Here is a 22,063-nt window from a genome sequence, read left to right as displayed (position 1 = left end):
GTGTAGTACTGCAGGCTACTTCTGCTGATCACCGGCTGCCAGCAGTTTGGCAGATTGAATCTCACCAGGCTCAAGGTTGACTCAGCCTTCCATCCTTCGGAAGTCGGTAAAATGAGGACCCGGATTGTTTGGGCAATACGCTGACTCTGTAAACTGCTTAGAGAGGGCTGTAAAGCATTGTGAAGTGGTATATAAGTCTAAGTGCTATTGCAAAGCGCTATTAACAAATTTCTCACTTTGCAACATAAATTTTGGGCTCAATTCTGGTTGTAAGTCAAGGACTACCTGTATTTATTTCCTGAAAATTGTGTTGGTCTTTAAGATGTTCTTAAAGCTACTTAAAAAAGTGTCAGTGTATTTTATTTTTCCATCAGACATTCACACTTTAAGCATGTTTAATTCTATCTGTTTTAAGCTGCCTATTTTTATCATTGGCCAAAGCGAATAGATAATGTTTTTTAAGAAACAGCAAGTGCATAACATACTCTCTGAAAAGATTTCCTTGAGTTATATCTCATACTTGGATTTTCATAGCTTTTCAATAAATCTAAATAAAGGTTCTTGGCAAAACAGAGAAGTTAGCAGGTATGATGGGCACAAATTATCAAATTATAGTCACTTTTTATTTGTTCTTAGTTTTTAATAATTTTATTTATTTTGTTAATTGCATTATTCACTGCTTTCTGAGTGTATAGTTATGTGAACCTGGATTTTGCCATTCCTAGTCCAATACCTATTGATGTACCACACTGCCTCTCATTTAAAAATTAGAAGAAAATAAGCTGCGAAAATGATTGGTTCTTGATCCTGGAGCGTTGCTTAGTGACTCCATAGTGAGTAACCTTATTTCTGAATTAAGGAAAATGACACACAGACTTGATGAAACTCAGCACAGTTGAGTCAGAGCAAAAATCTGTCTTGTTATTGAGTTTAATAAACAAAGCACAATGATTTAGCAATTTGGTTTTAGTCCATATAATTTTATATTTGGGTGTGTTTTGTTTTTAACCCACTAATGCTGAGGAGATATTGACTGGAAAATATTGTGTTTGCCTCTGGCAAGAATAATAGAAAAGTAATATATTTAACTGCTGTGTTTCTGTAGTCCCATGATATGCTCCTCTCTTCTGCCCCATGGCTAGGACTTTACAATCTGGCAGTTGGAGCTTCTGGGATATATCTACAGCTATCAGTTGCAGCCAGATCTATAATAAGGATCCTAATCCATTCCATTCCCTCTTGTTTGGACCATCAGGGATGTAGAATAGTAGATGTTTGCAGCTTTGCAGCTTATTTTCAAACTATCTGATTTGGTTTGTGACCATTGATTAAATGTTTCTGTAAAATCAGATAACAGTGTAATAAACTAAAATGTTAAAAGATATGGAACACTTTTTCACAGCATAATCCCAGAGTTTCCTTACAGTGATCATGACTAAACAGTATTTTGCTGCCATTTTAAAACATTTTCTATGGCGTTAATCAGGTAATAGTTTGGCAGCTGATAATACAAGATAGTCCTTGACTTACAGCCATTCATTTAATGACTACTCGAAGGTAAAGCAGCACTGGAAAAGGTGACTTATAACTGTTTTTTACATGACCATTGCAGCAAGCCCATGGCCATGTGATCAAAATACGGACACTTGGCAACTGCCATGTATTTATGATGGTTGCACTGTCCCATAGTCATATCATGACCTTTTGCGACTTTCTGATAAGCAGAGTCAATGGAGAAGCCACATTCACTTAACAATCATGTTACTAACTTAACAACTGCAGTGTTTCACTTAACAACAAGAAAGAAAGTTGTAAAATGGGGCAAAATTCACTTAACAACAGTCTTGCTTAGCAACAGAAATTTTGGGCTGAAGTGTGGTTGTAGGTACTCTCTTCTGTGGTACAATTGGAGTGTTTTTCAAGGAGTAGTAATGATAATTCCGAGTACTATATATGCAATGTACAACCACAGAATATATGTTGATTCAACAACACTTTCTATGTAGGGACAAATTCACTCCTAAAAGGCGAGTTTGCTGTAACTTCTTTCCAGAAGCACTGAGAGCAAGGCAATGAACCTGCGGGAATAAAATAAAAGCTCTTCTGTGAGGGACAGAGAGAATATTATATAAATATTTTCCTTTATTAAGTCATTCAGGAGAATCTGTAATATACCCGGTATATGGTTTAGTTTTTGCCCTTAGTATTAACAAGTTGTTTTGGTTTTCTGCTTCTGATATCACCTGAAGAGCTACTGCCTGCCAGAATGCTTTTATTTTGGAGACATTCATGCAAGACCATAAGCCATTTTAAGGCTTAAGATAGCCCCGTTATGGCGAACCTATGGCATGTGTGCCGGAAGTGTCACACAGAGCCATGTCACCCGGCACGTGTGGCATCGCCCATTCCTCTTTCAGGTTTCCAGGGCACACATGCACACCAGCCAGCTAGTCTGCTGGTTACTGGTGTGCATGCGTGTGCGATGATTAGCTGGCCTTAATGTCTTAGCATGTGTGCACACCGGCTATGCCGTCATCACCCACATGCAATCCCGGGATATCCACCGCTTGCCAGCCTGGAGCACTGCCGCCAGTCGCTTCCCTGCTCCCGGCTGCCTGCCTGCCTCATCACTGCCACTGCGAGGAAAGTCCCTGAAGCTGCACTGCCTGGGATTCACATGGGCTGCTGCAGGGGGAGGCCAGGTATGGCTGGCTGGACGCTGCCCAGAGCGCAAAGCTGGCAGGAGGAGGAGCTACCGCTGCCTCTTAGCCAGCGTGAACAGCCTGCTGCCGCAGCCTGCCACCGCTCTCTCTCCCCCACCAGCTGCTCCTGCCATTGCCAGGGAAGTGGCAATGCGAGAACCACCGCCGCCAGAGGCGAGGGGGCGGCAGCAAGGATGGGCAGTCTGGGGCTTCCCTGTTTCTCTGCCTGAGTGGGCTTCTGGCATGGCCCAAGATCTGCTGGGGAAGGGATAGAAGCCCTGGCCCACTGCTCCTGGCACCGCCAGGGAAGGGCAGCATGAGAACTACCGGGTGCGAGGGGGCGGTCGTAAGGATGGGCGGTCCAGGGCTTCCCTGTCTCCCCACCAGAGTGGGCTTCTGGTGCAGTCCCAGGCCTCTGGAGGGAGAGATTAAAGCTCCGGCCCACTGTTTCTGGTACTGCCAGGGAAGTGGCTGTGCAAGAACGGCCACCGCCGGAGACGCGGGGCCGGTGACAAGGATGGGCGGTCCAAGGATTCCCTGTCTCCCTGCCTGAGCAGGCTTCTGGCATAGCCTCAGGCCTGCGGGGGAGGGATTGAAGCCTCGGTCTGCTGCTGCTGGCACCGCCACCCCCTCACCTCCGGCAACAGCAGTTCTTGTGCTACCGTTTCCCCGGCACCACCAGGAGCAGGACTTTCTGCGTTTTGAAAACCTGAATGAACACCTTGAATGCACTGTCCTCATTCTCTCTCCTTCCAAAATGTCTTGAAGAAGCATTCAAGACCTCGACAAACAATATTTTTAATGATATCCAGCCTCCAAAAGAGCACAAGGTGGCCTGGAAGGCTTCCCAACCTGTGCAACCCAAGACAGCACCAGCTCTCACTTTAGGTGTTACTGTTGTTGCAACTGCACTGCCTGCCTCGCCTCGCCCCACATCCCCATCATCTGCCTACGTAGCGAAGCTGGCCCACGGCTGCCGTTCGCTTTTCTACCCCTCAGTCGCCCAGTTGCCCACGTACTCAGGGTATGCCAAACTGCGGCGTTTTTTTCCCCCTTTGCCCTGTGACGCATGGACAATGGGGGTGGACGCTGCCCGGAGCGCGAGGTGGGCAGGCCATTCGCGCCAGCAAAGTTTGGTGCAACCCTCATGACCGCTACCTGGCTGGCACACTTCTTACTGCTTACTATGACCACTTCCCCGCCAGTGGGTCTCCATGAGTGAGGAGCTGCACTCACCTCCGGTCCTGCTGGGGCAGCTCGCCTCTCCCCCAGCAGCTTCTCCTGGCTACTCCAGGAGCAGCCTCTGTCTCTTAGCCAGCTTGAACGGCCTGCAGCCGCAGCCTGCCACCACCCTCTCTGCCCCGCCAGCTGCTCCTGGTGCTGTTGGAGAAACGGCAGCATGAGAACCGCTGTTGCCAGGGTGCGAGGGGGTGGCAGTGGCAGAAGCAGCAGGCCAGGGCTTCCCTTCCCCCCAGGGGCCTGGGGCTATGTCAGAAGCCCGCTTGGATGAGGAGACAGGAAGCCCCGGGCCGCCCATCCTTGCCGCCGCCGCTCCCTTGCCCCCAATCAATCTGATCCTTTTGGAAATTTGCTTTTCTTCCAACACCAAGACTTGGATCCAGAGGACTGCAGACTGCCTTTGAGCACATGCAGAGTGGAAGACTCTGCTACCTTTCAGGGCTGAATGCGAAAAAAGTTACCCCAAGGCAAGGGCTGAGTGACAGGAAGAAGCTGCTGCCGGCTCCGGACCTGGTGGCCCACAGGCTCAGCCCAAGCTTTACAAGCTGCTGTGGTAACCGCACAGCTTCGCCAGCTACCAGAAAGCTCACCACGTACAGATACAGCAAGAATCGGTTGGGCCAAACAGCTCTGCCTTGGAATAACGACTTTCCAGGCCCAAAATGGGGTGCAGGGAGGGGGAAGCACATGTGCAGGGCCGCGCATGCGCAATGCGGGGCACATGCACGGGGGAGCATGTGGAGGTCATGTGCGCATGTGGGGGTGGGTTCGTATTGCATTATGGCTGCTCGCGCATGTGCTTTTGTGTGCACGCACACACACTTCCGGCACACAACAAGAAAAAGGTTCGCCATCACTGAGATAGCCTAAAGGGTGGAACAAAGAAGCGATCAATAATCCAGATCTTAATTCTGCCAGTACAGAATTTTAGTACAGGGTAATTTCAGTTTGACACTATAATATTTGGATAAAGTATTTACTCAAATACATACTAGCATTTTGTTTTTAACAAGAAAGCTTTCCTTTGGATGAATCACATGAAATCACCTTCCTTGTTGCTATACGACTACCATACAAAATAAAACACAAGTGAAAAATAGTAATAATAAATATGGTGGGGTATTACAGACGATACCAAGTTGGTGAAGGTCTGTCTAAACATACCGGTACATATGGTAAAAAATTGGATTTAGGAACCTTTATCAACATACTGAATAAATGCTTTACTTTATTTAAAAGAATGAGTTATCTTATTTTTAAAATCTAAAAGTATACAGTATACAATAATTTATTATTCTGCACACTATGTTAATCATAAGACATACCATACCAGTCCTTCATCCTTTGAATCAGCGATTCTCAACCTGAGGGTCGCGACCCCTTTGGGGGTCGAACGGCCATTTCACAGGGGTCGCCAAAGCCCTCTCTCGGCCCCCCCACGCCTTCACTCACCCTCACCCTCTGCCTCTGTTGGATCGCCGGCCGTTCGCTTACCCCGCCCACTCTCAATCTATTGCTACCTCCTGAGTCCCAGCAGATGGCTAGAGGAAAAAAAACTGTTTAAATTCTTGCTGCGGGGCTTCAAAGGGCCGCCCTATAGCCAGTGGTGCAGCCAAACCGTTTGTTAAATTGCTGGCTTGCCCCGCCCCTCCGCACCACTATTTATTGCCAATAATAGTGGTGGGCGAGGGGCGGGTGAGGCAGCAATTTAACAAAGGGTTCGGTGTTTTTTTGTAATTTTATTGGCCCGCGGAGCTTCAGCATAGGCTAATTAGCCCTTGATTAGATTGGCTCCCGACTCTCAGCTGATTTGCTCTCAGCTGTTTTGCTCAGGGCTCTGCTGCTTGCTTGCAAAGAGTGCAGATTTTTTTCCCCCTAGCTATGCTGAAAAAGGAAACTGAAAGTAAAGCAGGCTGTTGGCTTTGCTGTTGCTACAACGTTGGAAAATTAGGCAGGCAGATTTCTTTTTCCTCACCAAAAAAGGTAGGTGCAAATAATGGGAAATTTAGGGAAAAAGAGGAGAGTTCAAGATTTTAAAACACAAAAGAAAAAAAGCTCTATTTAACTAGGGAATTGTAATAATTGAGATACTATTAATTGTATATTGTGTTGAAAGCAGAAATGGTTAAGTTGTGGTTTGGAGGAATATATGGGGGAAATTATTTGGTTTATTATTGGTAAATATAATTAATTGATTTGTAAGAAATTGGATTGCATGGAAATAATTGGAATATTCATGTTCATATTGATTAATATACAAAAAAGGTAGTTATATAACTAATTGATTTATATTAAAATGTTGAATTTATATTAAACAACTGTAATATTACATAATTAACCAATGTGAGGATGGATATAAAAATAGATGACAGTGGGAAGGGGTATAATATAGAATAGAAGGGAAAAACTGAATTTGATTAAGATTAGAGATGAGGATGAAGGGTAATATTGGTTTTTTACAAAAATAGATGAGGAATAAATATGGCAAAAAGGAAATATAGAAATTGTAAATTTAATTGAAATGACTAAACACTGTTTAAATTTATGAACCAGCCAAATACTCTGTTCAAAGAAAATACATTGTATGTTGGTATGTGTGTTTCTGATTATTGTTATTTATTCATATTTGTTCTCTTTTATTCTTTAAAGTTTAACAATTTATTCTTTATCTTAATATCTTTATATTTGTTTGGGGTTGGCTTTCTTCCCTTTCATCTTTTTTATTGTACAGCAATCTTTCTCCTCAAACCTACCACCTCTCTTTCTTTCCTTATTACTTTCTCTTCCCCCCTCTTCTTCTTCTCCCTACTTCCTCTTCCTTTCCCCTTCCTCTCTTCCTCCCTCTCTTACCCTCACTCCTACTCTAATTTCCCTTCCCTTCCTTCATCCCTCTCTATTGCTGTATTCTTTTATGCATATGGACTACTCAGAGGGCTGAAAAAGTTATTTCTGACTGGTCCTCGCACTTTTGACCAGATCTCGAATTTACGACTATCCTCACATTTTACGTTTTTTGCCCTATCTTATCACCATGGTGAAAAGAAGCATTTGTGAAATGAGTGACATGGTTGTTAAGAATGCTGCACGGGCATAAATGTGAGGATGGTCATAAGTGTGAGGACCAGTCAAAAGTGCGAGGACCTATCAGAAATGACTTTTTTCAGCCCTCTGAGTAGTCCCTATACACATAGCCATGGCCACCCGGTCACATGACCAGCTAGCCACACCCACCCAGTCACATGACCTCCAAGCCATGCCCACAAAATAAGCCACGCCCACAGAACCAGTAGTAAAAAAATTTAGAACCTGGTTGGGGGTCACCACAACATGAGGAACTGTATTAAAGGGTCGCGGCATTAGGAAGGTTGAGAACCACTGCTTTGAATTGTATAGGTTTCATTTTTAAAATTCCTTTCCAGTTTTTTGTCATCCTTGCCAATTGTATTTTTGGTATTTAAAAAAAAATGTTTTAATGTTTTTACATTGTTCATTTTGCAAAGATAATATTAGGTTTAATACAATATTATTAAACAATATCTATCAATTCTATGTTCTTGGGAAGGACTTGATAAGTGGACATAAATGCCAAACTCAGTCCTAACATGTGATTATAATAATAATTAATAGCAACAATAATAATGCCTTATTTGATATCCTCAGTGAAAAATAATATTGGTGGTTTTAAAAAATATGATGTATAGTTGTATCATACAGTGATTTCATGGAAAGTACAATGTTTGGAGTTTAACAATGAAGTAGACTAGAAATGGCACAGTTAAAGAAAAGAGCTTCTGATTGCAGGGATGCCTATCATAACATGTAAATACTTTGTAGTAATCTGTATGGGAATCTGCTAAGGAATTCCCTGCTATATGGCAGTGATTAATTAACTTATTTCTAAATTTTTATTTACAGTATTAATATGCATTCCAGGATAATGAAAGGGATTGGAGAGGCATTTGTTTACAAATCATTTAAAGCATATAATAAATGTAGGAAATTAAGAAATAAAATCACCAACATGAAATCAGGCAAAGGAGATTCTAACCGCTAAACCCAAAGCAGTATTTCTTAGTTCACTAATTAGCTTGAGCCACTTGTTGTCAGGTTAATCTATTTAAAAGTTTGTTGTAAGGGTAAAAGTATGCTTGTATTTAAACCTAAATAAAATAATGCAAATAATTTAAGAAGTATTAAAGATTTTAAGATGGAAAAGCTTTGGGAAATAAAAGAACTATGCAGTATATTTACCTCCAGAGAATGGCATTCTAAAACCGAACTTCTGTTTAAAAGGTTAACTGTTTTAAAACCCCATTTGATAGAGATGGGGGAAAAAAAAAGAGTTCAGTAAATGATCTTGTAGAATGTATATATATAAAAGAAAAAGTAATGTTTTGGATCATATAGTTTTACGTCATTAAGAACTTCAAAGTGAAAGGCTGATATGTACATTTCGCTGTAGTATGTACTTGGTTGAGCACATATAATTAAAATCAGAAATATTCCTTTCCCTAAAGGAACTTTTTGGTCATAAATTATTCATATCAATGTAACTTTGTTCGCTGAATGCTGTTTATTTAGCCAAAACAAGCAACTAGTGAACTATTGAGTGATGTGAGTTGATTCTGGGTGTGTAAAAGCAGAGAAAAGTACCTTGTGGGAAGGGAGTGGTGGAAGGATAGTCCTATGATGGCTGACTGAAGAAAGAATCTCTTTCCCAAATTTTGAAGTGGGGAGTAGAACAGAATGGCTGGAAAAGGACAATAGTAGAAATTACACTTAGGTACTTGAAAAGGTGTCTTCTGGTCCACTTACTTCATTGACAACCAATGCATTCACTATATATAGCTTTAGTTATGTAATCAGATTTGACTACCATGAACAAGAGAGAAGAATCAGTAAACTTGCAGAAACCTTACAGTTTTCAGATTATCAATAATTAGAAAAGGTTAAAGAGGTGTACAAAACCCAGGAGAACAGCTTGAAGAAGACTGAATATGAGAATACCAAGTGGCTGTGGAAGATGGCTAGTATGTTAAAACTGTGTATATAGGGAATGGCATGGAGGAGATGCCGGCTGGAACACTCCACCGGTAAAAAAAAAGAAAAGAATTTTGGAATGATATATTTATAAACCAGCCACCATTCCTTATTGCAATTGTGAATAGTCTTTTGTTATATAATAGAAGATAATATATGAAGAGACAGAAGTTCTCTGAAGATGGGCTACACGATAACCAACCGAGATTGGATCCTGCAAAATTATCCTGGGATATGTATATCCACCTTCATTCGTAATATATGAAGAGAATATATATAATGCCCCGATGTTATCGAAACCTCTGCAAACAAATAATCAAGCTCAGAGAACACCAAGGATTGTACTTTTGTTACTTTATATTATACCTAAAATAAAATATCACAGACTCTGATATATATCACAGACTGTGAGGCTTATAAACCTGACAATCAGGAGAAATTCAACAAATAAATAACAAATATTAAATCTGAATTCATTTTAAAATATTTTCAACTGTGCATTCAAAAGCATTTCTTTCTCAGTCATGAAAGATAAAAGATGCTGAATTAACGAACCAAAATAAATCTTTTTTTTATAGCAATTTGGTAAAATCCTTGATGTAGAGATAATCTTCAATGAACGTGGGTCCAAGGTAAGTTTTGTTTCTTTATCTACCCTCTACCTATTTCTCTCCTTTACCAGTCTACTCCAGTTGTCAAGATAAAGCAGCTTCCTTCCTAGATATTCTGTATAGACAGAAAAGGAACTAGGCACTGGGTTACCTAGAGCTGCTATTCCATATAATTATAGGTGTTGCATATAATCGATAAGTATCTTCAATAATAATTTCATAATTTTCCCTTTGAAATAATCAGATTTCTCCAAACTTCTGAAAATAAAAAGAGTCACTGAAGCTATGGGAGTCAAATTTTGTATTAATTTTTTGTTAATTTAAAATGTTTGTGAAAGAAATGCTATTTAAAAATTTAGAAGTATTTTATATATGGGATAAGAGTTATCTTGTGTGAAAGAAAAATTAAATGCCCACCTGATGTTACAATAATCCTGCAGTGTTGCAAAGTTGTTGGCCCATCCTCTTACAATGTTTGCAAAAGCTTGCAGCTTTTTAGAAAGGTGTAGTTATTCAAAATACAAGCTGTTCAGAATGATGTAAGATTTTTTTTTTTTTAGAGTTAACTTTCAGGAGAGCCAATGGCAAACTTTATAGTCCTAAGTGTAGCCATTTTAAGTGTTGCTTGTCCTAACCGGTTCTCATCATGAAACCAATGTCCCCTCACTGAAGAATTGATGTGATTCTCTCTCTGCCCAGTAGGTCCAGCACTGGAATAGCAGGGAGTGTTTCAGGTCAGGAGCAAGGCGCATTGGCAGAGCTCTGTGGGGGAAGCTTGCACAGTGCATGTCTCTACTATGCTTGACTTAATCAATGCTAAGTTTTCCACTTTTTATTAAAAATGAACATCTGTCCCACACCCTCACTCCATCACATCATAGTGATAAGGCATAGCTAGGATTAGGATTATAATAGGATTATATTTGTATATCCTGTTTTTGAGATTCATAATCTACAGAGTAGCTCCATATAGATGTTTATATACAAGATTATGTTGTTAGCATATCAGATTTCCTATGTATTATCTGAAAACCAGAAAAGAAGTGATATTTACTACTTGTACATTATACAGTACATACAATACATACATTTACTATTTGAACTAATTTATCTCATATCTTAGTTTATAAAGATGTAGGGTAAAATTGATGCAGCACATAATTATTTTAATTTGTGAAGAGCTGCAAACTGCACTGAACCACATATTTTCTATTACTCATGTATCCACTATATATGTTTGAATGGTGAAGTGAAAAGTGTATTATGTTTGACCACTACACTTCACTATACACTTCAGTATACCTAGGCTCTTGGAAATGGCTGTATAAGGAAGTAAGCCAGAGATGAAAAACATTTTTTGGATTAACAGGAGACTGATTAGAGTGCCATAGGCTGGCTATTTGAACTATGCAACCATTAACAAGTTCAGGATCTTAACATTTATTGTCTTTCACAGAATGGAAGCAATCTGCTGTTATTTAATCTCTAAATAACATGCTCTTCTCTGTACCGTTTAGATCAGTGTTTTTCAATTCTGGCTACTTTAAACCATATGGACTTCAACTCTCAGAATTCCCCAGCCAGGATACTGGAAAAAATATTTTTGTCTGCACTCATATACATCTACAATTTTATGCTGTGTACATTGGTTTTATATGTCCTTATTTTAATACACACTCAGGTATACTGGGCTGCTTCATGTTTTATTTTTAGTGAAGGATTAGCAGCAGACTAGTGCATGCTTCTGAGATCACACTGACTAACTGCTCTGATGAGTAAGGAAGGATACCAAATTATATAAACCCAGTCTATGGCTTGTTTAGCACGTTGTACGAGAGACTTTGGGTCAAAAGGAGTCAGAAAGCTAAAACAAAACATGTATTTTCCCAGTCTTAAGCAAACTATGGACAGTCTTGCTTGTTAATTCATTATTTATAGTTGCTCTCAGGAGGAGCTTGTGTATATGATCTGCGTAGCATGCTGTTTGTTCACTGAGAAGCCATAATAAGCCATAAGGCTATTTAGTCCTTATGTTTGGAATCTTCCACAAATTATAATATTCTAATAACTATTGAACTGCAAGTAAATAAACCAAACTTCTGGTTTTCAGATAATACAAAACCTGCTAAGATTAAATGATAACTGTTTGCCCCTTTTCTTTCATTTAGATGTAATATTTAGCTCATAAAGACATTGATCAAGTTCTTTTCTATTTGGTGGTAGAATTTCAAACACTTGCCTCTCAAATTCACACCAATTCAAAGATTCAAATGAGACTGTTTTAAACACGGTGAATAGTATAAGCAGGATTCCCAAAGAGTGTTTGTGTTTATGGCAATTTTTAAAATTGAATTGGAACATTTTAAAAGAAGCTTAGGTTCCCAGTGGAGAAGCACAATTCTTTCTAGGGACCCTTCACTTATCACTCACTTCTTCTGCAAAAAAAAAGTATGCCAAAACTTGAATGCTTGTATCCTACCCTGTGGTTTCTATTCTAACCTAATGATATGAAACCTTTCTCCTCCTCCTCTTTCTTGGGAATCGGAAAGCAGATGCTCCCCGCTGCCTGCCTTGTGCTGTGTTCTCAGTATTACCCTTCCCCTTCCTGGGTTTCTCAAGGGTATATTCTTCAATATGTGAATGTTTAAAAGGTGAAAATGTAAAATCCAAATTGCTCTGGGTATGCCTACACCCATTCCCTCTATGGAATGAGCAGATCTTTATCCTTTCATAATTGTGGCAAAGGCCCTCTGCCAGATATGTCCAGTGTTGGAAAATTTGAGCATTTCAAATTACCCTTTAGTCCATCTGAGATGAGATGATATATTTTCATCCTGTTTTTGAATGTCAAATATATTTGTGCACATTGGCTGTATTTGATTTTTTTGTAAACATCATTTGGAATGAATGAAAAAGTTATGAATAAAGGTTTTTGGTTATTCTTCAGATTTATTAATAAATGTTAATGCTTTTATAAGCATCTCAACTTTGAATATTAGGCACAATTTTGGATAACTAGCATCATATTAGGAAAACTAAAAAAAAGGTGTTTGAGCATTTACATAACAATCAGTTATGTTCAGACTTCTGTTTGTTTAATTTTCATTAATTTTTCTTGTTTCATTAGCAGTGCCTAGTGAAAGGAGCTGTTAATATGATAGTTGCTTCCAGTTTGGTTTCCGTTCAGATACCAGTTTAAGCTCGTATAGTATTTATATTAGTGGCATTCAAATTTTAACAAACAAGTCTAGTTTTCAATAGAACAATGATTGAACCAAGCCTTGAAGTCACAGTTGTGGTAATTATTATTATTTCTTCTACTTGGGTGCCGCCTTTCATCCAAATGTTTAAGGCAGTGTACATAGTGGCCCTTCTTCTGATTTTATCCTGACAATAACAACAGCTCTAGAAGATAATGAATAGCTCCAAATTACCATTGAACTTCCATGACTGAATATCGACTAAAATCTGGGTCTCTGCAGTCTTAGTCCCATGCATTAACCACTACATTATGCCAACTCATTCACTCATATTTAATAGAAAGCTTGTTCTGGTGATACTTCCCTTCCTTTATAGATAGCTTGGGTGGAGCAATATGACAGACAGAAATGTTAGATTTATAAATGAGTTTTCCCCCTTCCTATTGGTGGGATCTTGTAGAATTCTTTAGGGACCATTCAGGTAAACAGACTTAATAGTTACCCTGAGAAAGAGACTCCTTTATTCAATTTTATTCTCTGTTAAGATACTAATAAGCAGCAAGAAAACAATGACCTTGAATGTCTGTATTCCAATGTCCAATGGAAGGGATTTTCCTCCAGTGAGGCTGAGGTTTCTATTGCAATTAACAGTGGGAAAACAGTAGTGATTTCACTACCCAGTTGATGCAGTGAGGAAAAGTAGAGAACTTCCTAAAGCTGTTTAGAGAACTAGTAAGGACCATATACTCAACTATAAAATCCAGTCATTTTATAGATAAGTGATTTTAAGAAATGAGAGATTGTATGCTCAGCTTAATTTAACTGATCTAGTAACAACATCCTATTTTATCACTCTAAATTTCATTTAATGTTGATTACTCTGTTCTCTTAACAGATGCAATGGTATCCTATTTTATATGTCCTCACTTTTTTTAAAAAAATGTTTTGGACAGCAAGAATACTTTTCTCTTAGGTTGAAAAGTATTTTTCTTTACTTTTTTCCATAGTCTTAAACAATTTCGTTTTAAATTCCAGCATATGTACATAAACTTGCTTTGATCAATCCAGTTAAATAGCTAGAAAATATGCACCCTGGTTCAACCTATGCAAAATAATTCTAGGTAAAAATTCCACAACTGTTTTTTTGCAGAGCTTAAAGAATAGTGTCCTTACTTTAAATAGTACTAGGATATATTTTATGGAACTTATTTTAATCACTCATCTCAGATGGATTATTGTATATTGACTTTGAAAGCAAATAACCTGAAAGCCTGGATTTTTAAGTTTCTTTCTTTCTTTATTTTTGTTGTTGTTCCATTTGTCCAGGCTTCTGGCTGTTGACTGAGTTTTTTTTTTTTAAAAAAAACTGCCTCTTTGTATATGCGTGTATACATATATATATATATTAACAATTGAAATTATGGAAAGTCTTTCCCAACACCTTGAGATAAAGATGCTGCTTCTGAAGTCAATGTTCTAAACACAGTGGGGTAAAAGTGTTAACAATGCATGGATTTCAAGGGGCTCCTTTTAGTTTCCTTTGAATTTATTTCATTTACTTGGTTTTCTTTTTTCTTTTTTTTTTGGTTTTTTTTTTATGATTATTTTTTCCCTTAATTTCTGTGTTCTGGCCACACCCAGGAGAATCGTCTGCTTTTGATTTCTCCCTTTACGGTTACATGGTAAATTTTCTTTCTCATTCTTCAGAGATGGAAACATTTTATAAAAAACTCTGTACAATTATTATTTTACACTGCTCATCCTGTTGCTTGTTATTTATTGCAGAATCTGAGGCCAGACTAAAAAGGTGACAGTTACTCGGTGCCCTTGAGCTGCAGGTTTTTCTGAATGTTTTTGAGGATTTAGTACAGTTAGAAGTTAAATGATCTGGGTATTGTTTTCAAACTGAAATGAAAGTTGCATAGTAAAATCAGTTCAGTCTCAAAACTACCAGCAAATTGAATTATAACAGGTTAGTGGGACTAATGATAAAAGTATGTATCCTTCTTGAGCTAGTTACTTTCCTTTTTTCTTTCTGAACTGTGAGATATTGAAAATTTTAATCCAGTATTAAAATACTGCTTTGGTATGATGGGGCTATGTTTAAGGAGGATAAAATCGAATTTATCTTTAAAGGAAAGTATTTATTCTGTATGACATATACTCTTTTACTGACACTAGAAATTCTTTGTAGCTTAGAGATGAATTGTTGGGGTTTTGGCATTTTCTGGACTTGGTTGTTATCTTGCACATTTTTGGAGAACACCAATAAATCAATACTTGCTTTTATACTTGAGACTTTCTCCAAGGATTAAGTAAAATTCAAAGGAATTCAATAACTTTTTGGTCAAAAGTTCTATGTCGTGTGTTTAGGGTGAAGATGTAAAAATGTTTAGAAGTGTAGTAAAATAATATTAAGTAAAATGTGTACTCATGTTTTTATATATATATATATATATATATATATATATATATATATATATATATATATATATATATATATATATATATATATATATTCATAACAACCCTGTAAAACAAATTGCACGAAAAGTTTTTTGCACTCTGTGTTTGATTTTTGGCTGCAGTGATAATACTGGAATCATGTCCATTAAGACAAATCTTCATGTCATTCACAGATTTGTAACACCTAATGCAAAATGTAATGTGCTTGAAAAATATAGAGGTGTTAAAGATGTAGCTCACTTTGCAATTACCATTCATAATCTATGTAGAGCTGGGAAAAGGGAACTTTTAAGGCATTTATTTCATTTTGCAGATAATACATACTTGCTAAATTCTTGGAGTATTGAGTCAATCAGTTCTAATAAATTCACATTTTCCTAATCATGACATAGCAAAAATTTATAAAATTCCCAATAAGCATAATTTTCATCCAATTAATGTAATAGGGAGATTTACATTAGTGGAAGGTGGCATTTTTCACCCTGTTCATCCAAAGAATATAAAAGTCTACATTTGAGGAACAAAACGGGGGAAAATGTTATAGTGGCCAATAGGAGTAAATTCTTTATCCTATTCATTGAACGTTGATTCTACAGCAATGAACTTTAGAAATATAAACAGACCCAACTGAAAATTCAGTATATGTAGCACTATTGTTAACTATGAATATTGGGCCCGAACAAGTTCTTGTTACAATACCTTCAATTTTTTAAAATCAATTTAAAAAACATGAACTACTTACTACTTTTTCCTCCATCTGAAAATATTTATCCAGCTCAGCATATTTTTATTACATGAAGCATACATGCTTCCGTTTCTTGAAAATAAATATAGGGTTAGGTCTTAAATGTCCTACTGTAGTATGATTAGGGTTAGGGTCTGCGAGTCTGTTAATAAATCCAATTGAATATATTTGTACTTTGTAAAAAAGGCTTATATATTGATTAAATAAATGTTTCTGTCTTAATAGTGATAATATTAGCAATTATTAAAATTAACTGATTATGTTTCATAACTAGTGGCATTTTACCTTGGCATTTATTAAGGTAAATCTATATATTTTTATGACTGAGGCAATTACATTTAAAGCATTTTAAAAGTTAAATAGGAGTGGGTTATTTATTGCCTAGATGTAGAAACCATCTGGAACCTTAACTAAATCCTAAACTTTCAAAAACAAGCTGAACAAAGAAGCAATCATTCCATCTTTACACTCAGTCGTTAGACTATGTTTTATGATGTGCTTTAATTAATTTTGTTCTTTTCCATTAGAAAGTTTTGTTCAACCTCATTAAAGTACTAATTCTAGAATGTACAACTTCAACAATCTGTGAAAAACAATGCTTCACTTAGTGTTTTCTGAGTGAAGAAGCCAAGCATTTAGTAGGCATTTATTTTATTAGGTACAAACAGCTATGCTTTCCTCTGTTGAAATAGAAAATAGATTAAGGATTGTTTTTTTCCCCAGTGAGCCAAGGTATCTATTCCTAGCCATATATTATAGTATTATTAATATCTACTTTTAATACCCTAGGGATTAAGATAACCAGTGTGACCTTGCATTAAAAAAAAAGCATATTTTAAAGCATAACTTTACTCTAAAAAAATTAACAAGGAACAGAAGCAAAGATGCCCAGGACATTGTCAAAATTTTATATATAATGACACAAACAAATACACACACACACACGTTTTTGTCCCTCATATATTTATTCATTGTTAAAAATACATATATTAATACTATTCATGAAAATAATAAGAAAAATTAGAACTATCACACGTATCACACTTCCTTTTGCTAGGTTTTATTCAGAGCATCTTCCTGTGCCTATCCTTGTCATATGAAAGAAAGTTATTGAGAATGCTACAAAAGAGAACATATGAGTGGTCATTTATGACAAGATTTCTTTCCAGGTTTTAATACATTGCATTTGATCAATCTTGGAGCTAGTTTACTTTTTAGAATGTGTCTCGAGTAACTATGCTTTTTTTGGTCTGGCCTCAATTGCTTTTATGTTTTATTATTTTCAATCTGATTAAAGTTATTTTTTTAATTGAAATTCTTTCATGAAACATGCATGAACCAAAAATGTGACTCTAGGAGAGTATTGCTAAGTTGTGCTGATGTCAATTTCATACTGTGATATTTTTTTCTCTATTTATCTAGATATCAGTATTTCAATATATAACGATGTGCATGTTTTCCCCCTTCTCCCGCTGCATGCAGGGATTCGGGTTCGTAACTTTCGAGAATAGTGCTGATGCAGACAGGGCCAGGGAGAAATTACACGGCACCGTGGTAGAGGGCCGTAAAATCGAGGTGCATGTCTTCAGTAATTCAATTTCTTCTTTATATTTCTTCTTTGGTTTCCTTTTTGTGTCTTGCCTCACTGATTTCACATTGGGATTCCTGTCCAGTGCGTGTGTGTGTGTTTGTGTCCTGTGTTTTTCACTCCCGTCCCCTGCACTGAAGGGTATAAAATAACCTCCCAATATATATATATATCTATATATTTTTGTTATTTTTGTTATTTTTCTTTGTCTTTGTTTTCCTTTCTCTTAAGTTTGTTTCCAACACACTCCAAATTTTTTGCCCTTCTGCTATCTTGATTTTCCTTTGCTTCAGTTAATGAGGCTTCGACTTTCAATTTCCAAGCCAGATCAAAAACTAACAAAATGAGCACAGTCCCACTTGTCACTTGGTATCTAACAAGAAAGAAGGGGTGGGCAGCCAATATCTGCCCTTGATTCAGAGGCCAGTTCTCCTCCATATGAGTGTGAAACTAATGTATTGGGAAGGGGTGAATGGAGAAATCAGGAAAAACTTGAGCCATTGAAATATCTATGTAAATGTATTTCAAATTAAGAAATATGCACTCCATAATTATTTCCAATGAGTGTAGCCTGTGATAAGCACAAGATGCTTGTGTTACCTAGATGAGAGGTAACTTCTTAGTGATGAATTTGCTGTTCTCTCATATAGAAGGCTAACTGGCCCCTTTTTGTTCTTTCTTTTTAAAGAAAAAAATTACTAAATATAAGGAAAAAATTAAAGCCGCCGTTTTGAGTAAGATGTCTGCATATTTTGCTTTTTTGTTTTGTTTTGTTTTGTTTTGTTTTTTGTTTTGTTTTATTTCCCTTTTTAATGGTTTAGTGTTTAGGGCCCTTCACTTGACTCACTCTTTCCATGGTAACTATACACAATGCTGGCGATGGTACGAGTTGGCGGTAAGTGAAATCAAAGTGCTAGAGGAGAAGCTTACTTCTTTTCTTTTCTTTTATGCAAAACAAAAAAATTAAGAAAGAAAAAATCCATCCGCCATTTCACATTAACACTACAAAATGTGATTTGACTTGTTGTCCCTCCCCCCTCTTTTTCCTTTTCCTTCTCTCCCACCCTTTTATTTTCAATGCTGTTGAGTAATGCCACCTGGATTTTGGATGTACATACCATTTTGTTTAAGTCTGAGCTGTTTGATTACTGACTTTCCAGTAATTTTCCTTGCACATCTTATTCAGAGTTACCAAACTCCAGTTTTGGCTGGTTTTATTAATGCACCCATACACTTTTTCATTTTTGCCTATCCATCTCTTCCCTCCGCCACTTCTTTTCTGCACTTCCTCTCTTTGGACCTCTGATTGTTCTCCTCTCCTCACTTGCCATTTTCCTTTACTTAATTAAATGCAGCTGTTGGTCTTTGCTGATTGGTGGTTTCTGATTGGTTTTGCCCATTTTTCCTTTAAGTGCTTGTATGCATTCTGCTGTAGCAGTTGATTTTCAGGCACTTGCTCCATCTTAATGATTGTCTGTGAGACCTCTCTTCCTATCCCCATTAATCAATTGTTGTTGTTGTTTTCTTTTTTATGTGTGTTTTAACAGCATGCTTTCAGTCTCATTGTTGTTGTTTCCCATTCTTTTTTTTTAAAATGTGTAATGTTTATATGGGAGGGTGGTGGTAGTCAGGAGGGCTAAAAATAGAGCGATGAGATTCCAGGCTCCCTTCTTCCCTGCCTAAAGCTCACTTTTGTTTTAAAGTTCAGAGGGCCTTTGAACCATCCTTTTCTTGATCTTGAAGTTTGCATGAGGGTTTTTCTTCCATTGGGACTAGGATTTTGAAAAGTTACTGATTCTACCTCTACCTTCATCTCTGCAAGACTCTGTGCCTATGTTTGACACAGGGTTGCCATTGTTTGGCTTTATTCACCCCACCAGTGTTTTACTAGCATCATCTGTGCTGCAACATTCATTTGCTGCAGTGTTTAGAAAGCTTGAGCAATGAGCAGCTCAGTAGGGACAGTGAAGGAGACTAAAAATCAGGAGACACTTCATACATTTCTAATAGTGTTCATTTTTCTCCTGACAAGGCAGCAACTAGGGAAGATTGGGGTTGATGGCCTCTCAAGATACAGTACTCCAAAATTGAGATACAGGCCAAGCAGTGCTGCTCTGGAATGCAAACTCCCTTAGAAGAAAAACAGCTTAATCCCAGACACCTGGGAATAGTTCTTCTGCCCAAATTGCAGCAGTTTTTTTTTTTTTTTTTGGTAATATTAGTAGACCACTGCAGTTCAGTGAAAAGCTACTAATGGATCAGACAAGATTATTTTTGTTTCTGTAACTGGACACAAAAAGATAGCAATGGAAGAGTTTTTGCCCCTGAACCAGTGAGCATCAAATAGTGAAGTCAAAGCTGGCAGGGACGCCTGAGAAAATCTGCTCTTTTTAGCCTTTTCTTTGATGCATAATTAAAATTCAAAAAATTAGATATGTTTATAATTATAATATATAAAGAGAATCTGTAAAAGTAAATTTCATTGTGCTGATTTTTTAAAAACATTTAGATTTCTATCATTTTCTCTAAAGCACTGTGCTTCCTTCCCTCTCTTCCCCTTTCCCTTTTAATTTTTAGGTTAATAATGCCACTGCACGAGTAATGACTAATAAGAAGATGGTCACACCATATGCAAACGGTAAGACAAAGAATGGAGGAACCTTTTTAGGCATAAGAATTAAGTTTTCTCTTTGGTATTTCAGAATAATTTGAGAAACTTGTTTCTTTATAGGTATAGATAATTGAAATACCTAACAAGAGATAGACAAGAGTTTTTGGAAATATCTTGAGAAAGAGGGCACTTATTTGAGCCCACAAATACAGATGAAATACTTTGGCTTTAGGAAATCACTTTAAATATTCGGTTTTATAACTTGCTAATGAATTGGTGAGAAGTGATGTCTTCACTATTATTGATATATAGTAACTGTGCTGATATGTATGCACAAGTGAGGTTTTTTTGAGTGTGTTTAAAATTGGAAGTGATTAACAGAGATAGACAGAGGATGCATTTATATTCATTTACATTTATCTTGCATTTTTAGGGAGGCTGCCTCCTACCCCATGAATCATAGGAAAAAGAATAGTCAACTTGTGACTAAAAAAAAAGCTACAGGTAGTCCTTGACTTACACAATAGTCTTTGACTATTGTGATGGGAACTCAGTTGTTGAGTGAAGTGTCATTAAGTGAGATGCCCATATCACTACTTTGTTCAATGACTGTGATCCCAGCTTTCTCAGTTTTGATGGTTAAGTGGATGGATCAAAGGAGTGTGAGGACAGGAACTCATTCTTTGGGCTGGAGAGACAAAGTTGGGATCCTGAAGATCTGAGCTTTAAGTGGTGGACCATAAAGCATTCTTTCCAAGTTATGGTAACTTTGAACAATCGTTAAACAATTGGTCACAAGGACTACTGAGGACTACCTGTATCTGCATAATTTGCTTTTGCCTATATATAGGCACATCTATCGTACTATTCTCTTTTAGGATAGCAACATCATATAAAATACATAAAAAGAAGAAAGGCAAAATAATTCTATGCGGGAAAATAATTGTAAAAGGAAATTAATTAAATCTACATTATACAAACACCATTCATAGTATTCCTCCATATCTTTCTATATTTGCAAATTATCTTGCTTCCATCATGTCCATTCACCAATTCATGTAATGCCTCTGTTTCTTTCATTTCTCACCTTTACCTTTTTGGACATTCTTTTTGACAACTTCCAATCATGTCTTTCTTCAATTTCCACTTCCTCTCAACAAATTAATTCTTCTTTCATATATTTGTTTTATGATCCAGTCTTTATTCATTCTCTCAGTAAGGTCAAATTACCTCAGAGTTCTTTTTTTCTTTTTGCACTATCTGCTCACTTTTGTACTCATTCCACATTAATTCATTACTTGTTCATTCTTGACTGACTGCTACACTACAGAGTTTATTGCACATATTTTCTAAGTAATCCTTTCCCACTGTATTCAATTTAATTTGTTTCTCCTCATATACTCAGTTCTCATTTCTACATAACAAATGTGCAGAAGATTACTCCCACACACAGCCATTTTCACTTACTTTTACAAATTTCATTCCTTTCAGCAGACCATGTGCTTTCTACCATCTGTCTGTCAGCATTTGTACATCTTAAAATTTCTCCAACCATTTCCACATCTTTACAAAACATTCTTCCAAGGAGCATTCATTCCTCTACTTGCTATATTTTTTGTAATTACTCATTCATTTTCCTCGTTAAACAGAGCTCCTTTGTTCATTTATTCACTTCTCTGCCTCATACATTTGATCTAACATTTATTGCAAATCGTTTCAGTTCTTAACTAACATGGCATTATCTGCATACCGCACACATTCATATCCCCAATCAGCCCAACATCATAAGTGTACATTACCCGTGAAAACATTAAACAACCAAGGAGATGGTTATATACTATTTGATGATGAACCGTTTGCT

The 22,063-nt window shown here is 37.2% G+C and overlaps 1 protein-coding gene across 42 annotated transcripts in view; it reads left to right on the top strand.

The window, feature by feature from the left end:
- RBFOX2 (RNA binding fox-1 homolog 2) overlaps positions 1-22,063 on the top strand; it is a 204,777-nt gene that overhangs the window by 158,017 nt on the left and 24,697 nt on the right. For 34 of the 42 annotated variants that reach the window (XR_015728878.1, XR_015728876.1, XR_015728874.1 and 31 more), the window contains 3 exons: positions 9,560-9,613; positions 17,486-17,578; positions 20,169-20,229. Coding sequence is in view for 35 of the 42 variants with exons in the window: in XM_060694544.2 (XP_060550527.1) it covers positions 9,560-9,613; positions 17,486-17,578; positions 20,169-20,229 (208 nt within the window). In the remaining 7 variants the exon portion in view is untranslated. The remainder of the gene's footprint in view (positions 1-9,559; positions 9,614-17,485; positions 17,579-20,168; positions 20,230-22,063) is intronic. The other 8 variants (XR_015728879.1, XR_015728880.1, XM_087873837.1 and 5 more) reach the window with 1 other exon arrangement.

This window comes from Pantherophis guttatus, chromosome 7 (genome assembly GCF_059756535.1).
Source record: "Pantherophis guttatus breed Tessera chromosome 7, ASM5975653v1, whole genome shotgun sequence".
NCBI lineage: Eukaryota > Metazoa > Chordata > Lepidosauria > Squamata > Colubridae > Pantherophis > Pantherophis guttatus.
Note: the sequence above shows the minus strand (reverse complement) of the source record. Positions and strands in the feature narration are given on the sequence as shown.